The sequence below is a fragment of the Sceloporus occidentalis genome, unplaced genomic scaffold (genome assembly GCF_023333645.1).
Source record: "Sceloporus occidentalis isolate IW3139 unplaced genomic scaffold, rSceOcc1.0.p SCAF_6, whole genome shotgun sequence".
Taxonomy (NCBI): Eukaryota; Metazoa; Chordata; class Lepidosauria; order Squamata; family Phrynosomatidae; genus Sceloporus; species Sceloporus occidentalis.
Genome location: NW_028316986.1, coordinates 97893489 through 97903240, shown reverse-complemented (window position 1 = coordinate 97903240; position 9752 = coordinate 97893489). Strand labels below are relative to the sequence as shown.

General features: G+C 39.2%; 1 protein-coding gene across 1 annotated transcript; it reads left to right on the top strand.

The window, feature by feature from the left end:
- The first annotated feature begins 4480 nt into the window (after positions 1-4480).
- On the top strand, positions 4481-9752 carry FABP7 (fatty acid binding protein 7). The gene is made up of 4 exons (XM_089528480.1): positions 4481-4702; positions 6128-6300; positions 7855-7956; positions 9492-9752. The coding sequence occupies exons 1-4, from the start codon at positions 4630-4632 to the stop codon at positions 9540-9542; spliced, it is 399 nt and encodes a 132-aa protein (XP_089384606.1). The 5' UTR covers positions 4481-4629; the 3' UTR covers positions 9543-9752.

Genomic DNA, 9752 nt, shown 5'->3' with positions numbered 1-9752 from the left:
TTGGGGCGGTAGCATAGGTCATGGATCTGGTGACTCGGGAGCACTGAAGGCATGCAGTGTGGCCATTGCAGGGCCACATCGATTCAGCAGCTTCTGGTGACTAGGGGCTTAATAGTGAACATGCGATTGACCAGTTGCATGTCTTATCCAGGGTGCTTTTCGTGGCCCCTATGTCATCCCAAAGCTTGGCTGTGACCAAGCAAATCAGTTCATTGACCAATCAGAGGTTGGTTGATGATCCAGATCCTCATGCTTTGGGCCAACCCTACCCCTGTGCTGTTTGGCTAATAAAGTTGTGGCCTTTCTTCCAATTCGGTGTCATGGTCTCCTCAGCAATTATATTGGTTGACAATACTTAGCAGTCCTTCACTAAACCAAATGCCATTGCTTTTCATGAGCAGTCAGTTTATCTTCATAAACAGAATCAGCTATTGACTTAAGCAATAAGAGGTCTAAGATCACCTTGGCCAAGGATATATTTCCAAGTAGCTATCAGGACTATCCACCACATGCAAAGTTTTGACAGTGTCACAGTCTTCAGATGCAATTCTACCCTATCAAGGTTCTATGACCGGGATATATATCAGTGCACCTGATTCTTGGGGTATTAAACAGGGAGTCTGCAAAAAAGCAAGTACATTGCTCTGGCAGCACTAAGAAAACCAAAAGCAGCTATGGTTGGGGGCTCTTTGCTCAGATCTACTGCTTTGGGAAGGCAGAGGGACATTGTGGAGTCCAGATTGATAACTGAGATCACTGCACTATTGCTCTCTCTCTCTCTCTCTCTCTCTCTCTCTCTCTCTCTCTCTCTCTCACACACACACACACACACACACACCAGTTTTATGTGCACATTTAGTTCTGATAATCCATTTGTGGAGTTGCTGCACACACACAGCCTGGTACCAATTGTATTACTGAGATCAGAGTAAGATCCACACATATCTTAACAATAAGACTGAGTAATTTTTCCTTCTTTCATTTTTTCAAGACAACACAACAGCTAATATCAAGATTCTACCCAGCCTTTTAGAGTCCATGGAATCTGACCTACTAGTTAAGCAAACAATATTTGCAATGGATCCTTTCTTAACAAAGGGCAAAATGAAGACAGAATTATGCAACTGTTTCTCTCTGTTTAGAAATGGATATATTTTTGAAAATAGCCAAGTGAACATGAAGGATGCCTTACTTGAGGTGAAGAGAAGTGGGCACCACAAGGAACATCCCAAAGGAGACATATGTGCAACAGTCATCTAAGGAAGTGTATTGGTTTTTGCATTGTTTACTTGACTTTCCTGTCTCTCATTACTCTTTCTCATGTGCTTTCCCACCCTTTCTCCAAGAAACCCTTAAGCAGGCCAATGGTACCTTGAGTCAGTGCTGTTTCCCTGCACTGTGGTTTCATTTTTGATTTTTGGTTGTAAGAATGGGTTTAGGCAAGTTCTACTTCCTCAGCCTAAAAAGAATGCAAAGGCAAACCTCTTTGGAATAAATTTTGCCATAAGTAAGATTCAATTTGAAAACACACCACCACCACAATAATGGGATCCTGGAGCACAACACATGGCTTTGAGAAGTTTCAGTGTGCAGTGGGTTTGGGGGGGAAAAAGTGATGAAGCCCCCCTTAGGGATCTTTCTTACAATTATTGAGCTAGAGAATTGTTCTCTGAAACACAAGATCTTGTTTGTAGACTTTTTACCGTTTTCCTTTTCTGCTTTCAGGTTTGAGAAACTAAAATTGGTTTGAAAATCACACACACATAGGCCTTGCTCAATGGTGACTCTGTCAGACGAGTCATAATCAAGTCCGCTTCTCTTGTTATGATTGTCATATTTTCCCCCCCACCAAACTACAAGAAAAAATATAAATAAATAAATAATTATATTCTTGTCTCCTGTAATTGTGTCTCCTTTTGCATCTAAGTCACTACATTTCCCTCCCTCGCTATTAGGCTATGAGAGGTTCTATATATTAATGCCATTTCCACAATTTGATGGATGCATTGCTTACATGAGCCAAAGTCTGAGTGTTGGACTAGGATTCTGGAAGAACAGGGTTTAAACCCCTGTTCAGCCTAGGAAACCCACTGAAATTGAAATAGATAAATAGATAGCACAGGATTCAAAGAGAAAAACAGATAAATGGAGTAGTAGTAGTAGTCGTCGTCGTCTTCATATGAGACAAAGAATTATAACTGGCAAACAGTCGGGAATTGCTAGGAATGGTTTTGGAATGGATAGTAATCTTGATATTTTTTTTGTTTTCTATACAGTTGCTACACTTTCTGCTGTGCTGCTGGGAATAGGTGCTTACTGCCATTGTAACAGTAGCAAAATGCTGACCTAGCTGTAGCACAATCCCTGCCAGTGTAGCAATGCCATCCAATTGGCCTGAGCATCACAGCAGGGGATTTTTTCCACATGTGCCATCCATAACTACTTTCCCTTTAGCCAGCTCTAAGTGTCTGGGAGAAAATGATATGGAGTTGAGAACAGTATTCATTATTGTGATTTAGGGATTGAGGGGTAAAAATTAAACAAGTAAAAGCATGGAAACAACACAGCGTACAACAACTCACTTCCCCATACCATGAATTTAATTACCAGTCATAGTGGGGTCTTGCCAACTTGGGCCAAACAACATGTCCTCCCTGAGTCCTTATAGTGACCAGTCCAGATGATGAAGGGCCCAATCCCTGATTCTAGTGCGAACTGTGTGAATGACACATGACCAGTTCAGCACCAAGCTGCACTTTGTTGTCGTTGTCAGCAGCTCTTGAGTCAATCTCAACTCATAGCAACCCAATCCCTGTCCTCTACTACTCTTTCGCCTAGTCTAGCCATCTGGCATGTGGTCTTCCTCTCTTTCTACTCTCCTTTATCTTTCCTAGCATCATTCCTTTTCCAATGATTAATGCCTTCTCATGATGTGGCCAAAACATGACAGCCTCAATTTGGTCATCTTGGTTTCCAGGGAACGTTTGGGTTGATCTGTTCTAGGACCCATTTATTTGTCTTCTTGGCTGTCCGCAGTATCCTCAGCATTCTTCTCCAGCACCACATATCAAATGAGTTTATTTTCCTTCTATTGGCTTTCTTCACTGTCTAGCTCTCACATCTGTATGTGGTGATGGGAAACATGGTGCCTCGAATGATCCTCACCAAGTTATATCTGATTTACATTACAACACTTTTTAAAAATTCAACTTTTACTCTAGATCATGTCAAAAAATCTGGAGCTCTCCGGAGTGCTGCCAAGTGGCTCTTTACTGTGCCACTGTGCTGCCCGCCACTGGCACTGGTGCAAGTTGCTCCCTCTGAGGTCAGAATGAGACACCCAGCCATGTGACTGTTGCTGGATGCCTTGTTTTTGGCCTCAGAGGGAGTGACCTGCTCCAGTGGCAGTAGGCTGCACAGTGGGTTGTGCATATGAACAGCTGCCCGGAGTCACTCCAAAGTACCCAGGACAGAGGGTCAACAGACCATCTTAGGAGCCAGAATACTCTGGGTTTCTCTCAGAGTATTTTAGCCTGTGCAGACTCATCCTGGGACAGTGGCAGTGTGCCTCTGGTTCTCATGATTCCTTTTGGGTATTTGAGGAAACTAATAGATTTATCATCACTGAGTGCTACATAAGCATTTGCAGGATATATTTAGAGGATGTGATAGGGGGGAATAATCCACTGAATACTGTTATCCTATCACGTATCCTCCATTTGGTAAGTTCCTGTCTATCTAAGAAAAAGGCTGTAGCTGCTAACAAATTGCTAACCTTTAAACCCGTTTCTGTTCACAGTAACAAGAACTACTATATTGTATGTATGTGTGAAGCAGCACTCTTGTAACAATATACAGTGGACCATTTTCTGTAATACAACACCTTGCTTTCTTCTTAATCAGCCTCCATATTCCCTGGGGAAATAGTTGTCTCCATAAACATCAAAGATTCAGTGTGAATAACTCACTATTGATCGTTCCCCTTTCTCCTTTTGGGGGGGTGGGTGGGAGGGGAAGATTAGTGAATACTCTTTTTCTCCCCTCTTTTCTTGCCTACTCTCCTGCTTTGAGGGACAAGGAGTTAACACTTTCCTTAGCTCAGCAAGAGGATAAGGGTCTAGTCTCTTTTAAAAAACTGTTACCAGGGTAGAGTTTTTGCGGAAACAAATCTGACTGTCTTATTGTGTGTCTCTCTCCCATTGAGGCTGCAATGCCCCTTTGCCAAGTTTACAAATAGAACTTAAAAGACCCTCACATATTTTCACATTCCCCTCTCCCACAAAAAAAAAAAAAAAAGCTCATTTTCCTCCCTCCTCTAAATTTTCCCAGCTGGATAGAAAGGGTAGGCCAACCAGCTTGGCTGACCTAGTGGCCTGATCCAATCAGCAGACCAAAAATCTTCCTACCCTCTCCCCCTACAAATCTCCCCTTTTTGTAGTCAAAGAAGCTGTGGGAGGCCCTGGGTGGAGTCTGTAACTCAAGTTATTATCAGGTTTGCATGCCTCTTCTCTCACTTAAGAAGGGGTTGAGCTGGAGTTGAGGCAAAGGATTTTAACCCAGTGTTTGGAGCAGTAGCCACTGCTCTCCCATCAGTTTTGGGCCAAGTATCTGTCTTATTCAGCAGCTACAATGGTTGAGGCATTCTGTGCTACTTGGAAGCTGATTGACAGCCAGAACTTTGATGAATACATGAAGGCGCTGGGTATGTACCGAAGAGGGCTGCTTAAGACCATCCTTTCAGTGGCAGGATCTACACTTGTAATCCTGATTATTGTTCTTTAGCACAGTTTTAATGGCCACAGAGTCAGAGATTTTGCAAAGGAGTAACTTGTTTCAGCAAGGGCAGACTGACTTAAAAAAACAATTTTAATTATTGTAAGTTATATGTAGAGACAATGAAACAGGTTATGTAATGTAAATCTCTATTTAATAGTTTATGTCCTTAAGCACCCAAAGTGCTAAGATTTATGTTGCTGTACAATGAAAGATGAGAGGAATTTATGTGTGTGAGAGTGCCTTCAAGTCTCCTGTCGATGTATGGCAGTCCTATGGACTTCATAGGGTTGTCTTAGGTAAGAAATCCTCAGAGGTGGTTTTGCCAGTTCCCTTCCCTGAAATATAGCCTACAGGGCCTGCTATTCATTGGCAATCTCCAATCAGTTTATGCCTTGTTAAAGCTAGTGTGGCTTACTCAGAAGTGCAGAACTTAGAACTAAGCACCTTGCACAAGTTTGCTTGTGATCAAGAAACTGGTTTTGAAGTAAGTATATTTAGGACAGGGCTATAAATATATTCAGGAGCACATTACTTGCATACTTTAGGATAAATTAAAGAAATATTTTCAGGACTCAGAGCACTAAGATCCTAATCACACACTTACTTCAAAGTGCCATTAAAATGTTTAGTTCAAATTGGATTTATCAAAGGACTTGCCACCTTTAAGTATTTCAGCATAACTACAACTGAAAGCAGATGCTCTCCCATTCAATAGACATGATTTGCATCGGGAGAGGATTTTGTGAGTAAATTTAGAAAATGGCTGAGGGGAAGGAGAAAGTGCACTGCTAAAGTCTGTAAAATGTCTGCATGTGCTATAACTTATGGGAAATAACTGGCATATGTTCCAATAAGAAAGGCAAGTGCAAATTTGGTCTGGACTGAGTAAACATGTTATTTGTGCAAGCTAAACAGTAGCTACCAAGGAAGACAACACAATTATATGCATCACTGATGCTTCTTTATCCTCATTATTGCAATTTGGTAAGTTAAGTAAGCAATATCAGAAGATTAATTTCTACGTACACAGCAAAGCATACAGTTAGCAGAAATGTGGAAAATTCATGTGGTCTAATAGTTTGCAAGTTTACTTGTGCAAGTAAATCTCTTTGAGTTCATGGGACCTGTCTCATATGATTGAACAAAAGACTCCAGCCTAATCTTTGTTACAGTCTCTTCTATAGTGCTGATTTTGGTAGCTGCCTTGAACATACCAATGGAATAATGGGATATACATTAAGTGAATAAACAGAATAAAATGTTGTTTCATAGCAGAAACATTTGAAAATATTTTTCCTTTATCAGTAAAGCTCAGAATCAATTTTTTAATTTTTATATATATATTGTTTAGGAGTTGGCTATGCTACTCGCCAGGTGGGAAACGTTACCAAACCAACAGTGATCATCAGCCAAGAGGGAGACAAAGTGGTGATCAGGACCCAGAGCACCTTCAAGAACACCGAAATCAGTTTCAAACTGGGAGAAGAATTTGATGAAACTACAGCAGATGACAGAAACTGCAAAGTAAGCAAGAAATTATCTTTGCCACCGCAATAGTCCTTTAGACTTTTATTTTAAATTCTTTTTTTAGGGTTTACAGGAAGAGTTTATTAAATGTTGTTGTCTGTTTGTGATGGAAATACTGATTGGTGTTAAGTAATAACATTTTACTTGGAATATTCAAACAACAAAAGCAAAAGAGGAGTTTTTTTTTGTTGTTGCTGCTATATTTTTAAGTTGTGATGTTGAATATGTATACAGGATTGTAGTGATGCAAAGAGACAAAATTAGGACTTTCCCACCCAATAAGAATTCTGCCCCTTCCCAATGGAATTTTCCTTCTGTTCCTAAAGTTCTAGCATTGCAGGAAATGAGATACTGAAATTCATTTTTGCTATTAGCACCTCCTTGGTAACTTTGCCAGCCCATTCGCTTTGAATACCTATACTGTATTTCTACATGCTCAACTGAAGCTTTAAGTACTGTGATGAAATTTGAAGACAGAAAGAAAAGAAGGATTAGAAATTAGAGGATTGAAGGAAAATATGGGGGGGGGCAATTCTTATTTTGGGTGGCAACACCACCATCCCCATTACTACACATCTAACTTATTTGTGCTTCACAGAGCTATTCAGACCAATGGGACTCAGTTCTAAACAAATGCTTTGAACATACAAATGGAAATTCTCCATTGTGTGTTTGTCTCATCTTTTTTGGGACCGCTTAGAATGACTATATCATCACCAGCTCTGTATTTCAGAGGCGTCTGGACAGGGCAGACAGATGTATAGTGTATTGGAGGTCTAGTCTGCACTGAAGAAATAATGCAGTTTGACACCACTTTAACTGTCAAGACTCAGTGCTATTGACTTCTGGGATTTCTAGTTTGTGAGACAGCCTTCTCTGTCAGAGAGTCTAGTGCCACAGCAAACAACAAATCCTGGAATTCCATAGCATTGAGCCATAGCAGCTAAAGTGCTGTCAAACTGCATTATTTCTGTAGTGCAGATTAGACTTTAGGCATATTCTTGGCCTTATTATTATGCTTTATTCCATCGCTGGGTGCTTAATATTTTCTGAATAATAGTGGGTCCTGGTTCTTTTCCAAAAGGACGTCTTTCCTAATTACAACCCACATGTCAACCTGATTCGTGCTTGAAAAGGAACTCCACCTTAATATTTAGCCACATGACTCTATGTGCAATTTTTGTGCAATATAGTGCAATTTTGGAGCAGTCTCACAGATCCCCTGCTGCCACCTATGCCAGCTAGGGAATTCTGAGAGTTGTAGTCCAAATGGTAACTTTTCAAAGCTCTGGTAGTGTTTATATGACCTTTTAGAAGTGGGCTGTTTAAAATATATAACAATCTAACAATTCTTTCATTTCAAATTAGTAGTCCAAACATTTCATATTCCAGAAACTGAAATATATTCTTAAGGATCTTTTTGATAATAGAGGGACTTTAGAAGTGTTTAACTATTGGCTGGATTGTGCTCAGAATCATTTGTGTAATCTTCATTGCCATGTCTTACAATCTGATGTGAAATCTCTGGTGTGTGTGCTTTTGTGCTCACAGTCTGTGGTGACCATGGATGGAGACAAATTAGTTCACGTGCAGAAATGGGATGGCAAAGAAACAAACTTTGTTAGAGAAATTAAAGATGGCAAAATGGTCATGGTAAGTAAACAAAAGCTTTTTTTTTAACAGTTACAGATCCTCAAATCCTCAATTTATTATGACTCAGACATTTTGACTCATTTTCCTCTTCTGCACTGAGGATTTACAATTTCTAAAGAGCATTTTCCACAGCAATAAAATTCACACCCAATTGCTAATCACAGTCATTCCTTGAATCAACGGATTTAGTCAAGTAGTGCCAAGTTCCCATTGATTCAGTCAGTCTGCTCAAATTGGAGTTTACAACTTGATTTAGACCAATAACTTGTAATCAGTGAATTACAGTACAAAATCTGGTGCATATCCATCTTAACTGGGAATTAAGCTTATTAACAAGAATGCTTTAATGCAGTTTCCCTTCTAACAATCTCTAACTGGCCAAAAAAATCTTACTGTTAAAGAACAAAATTATCTCTTTCTCTTGTTTGGGCATCAAAATGGGATTTCGCAAAATATCCCTGAAGAAGCTTTTCATTCCTTAATTTTCCTTAAAACTTGTACTTTTTTCACTGTCTTCTATCAGATCTGAAAGCAGCACTGAATTGTGTCATAATCTGGTATACTGATAATACAGTAGATTATGACAGGCGTTCCTCTCTTGGTTTACACCTTTTGTTAGCCTCTTATTTTAATACGGGCTGATTATTTATGAGTGTACAGTGTGGACCTTTATCATGGCACTTGACATTCATTCATGATTACAGGACACAGTTTGTCCACTTGTTCCAAAAAATGCATAATTTTACACTGTATATTTTACTTAACATTAAAATTCATTACTATTTTTTTAAAAATCATATTGGTTGTGTGGGTGGGAAGGCAACAGAAGTAATGGGTAAGAATGAGGTTTGCCTTGTCCATGGATAACATACTAAAATTCCAACCTATTCCACAAGCAAGCTATAAAAAATTCCAATTGCTTGATCAGAATTATTATGCAAAAGGTGGGGAATTTTTTTTAATTTACATAAGGGAAAAGAGTAATGAAAAATCAACTTGCTGCTGTTACAAATTCATCTATTTTTTTTGTTCTGGGACAAACTTTGAAAACCCAATTTTGTTGTTTTACAGTACAGTTTAAATTAAGGAAAAGGTATTTGTTGAGTGTTCATATTGGCCAGCAATAGTGATGACAACAAAACATCTCTACCAGTTTTCCAAGCATTTTGCAAGGTTTTTTTAATCTGCAATTTTATAAGAGTACTGATAATAATGATACATTTGTCTCCATTCTCCTTCTGGCTTTTTAGATTTATCAGGCTAGATATACAGATTCCAACTTGTTATATGACAACAAATACTAAAGACTGCAGAGCAGAACATAGTAGATACTGGGTATATTTTCAACTGAAAGTGCTTGCTATGTTGGCAGTCTTTTCCCAGTGGAGTGATACTGTGTAGGTTTTGTGACCAGTTTCATTTTTTCCCAACAAATTCTTAGTTCTGCAACAGTGTTAGACACTCATAAAGATGACAGAATCCTTCACATTCGATGGCACATTGCCTAATTGTTCCACTTTTTGATCCATTTGCAGACCCTCACTTTTGGTGATATTGTTTCTGTTCGCCAGTATGAAAAAGCATAGAATTTGTCGATCTCTTGAGATTTTTTTATACTTCTGGATGAAATGAAGAACTGTCTTCAGTTGACTACATATGAAATGAATGCTGCTGACATGAAAAGAAAACCAAGTGCTAATTTGTGTTTTGACTTTTGACTGATGCTACCAAATTCGCAAATTCTTGCTCTGTAAATTGTTGCAAGTAAAACTTTTCAATAAATACCTGAAATTCGT

Bases quoted from the DNA above. Each gene is read 5' to 3' on its own strand.
- FABP7 (XM_089528480.1), top strand. From the start codon at position 4,630: ATGGTTGAGGCATTCTGTGCTACTTGGAAGCTGATTGACAGCCAGAAC. The intron at 4,703-6,127 runs GTATGTACCGAA...TATATTGTTTAG, and splicing joins TGAATACATGAAGGCGCTGG to GAGTTGGCTATGCTACTCGC. The intron at 6,301-7,854 runs GTAAGCAAGAAA...TTGTGCTCACAG, and splicing joins CAGATGACAGAAACTGCAAA to TCTGTGGTGACCATGGATGG.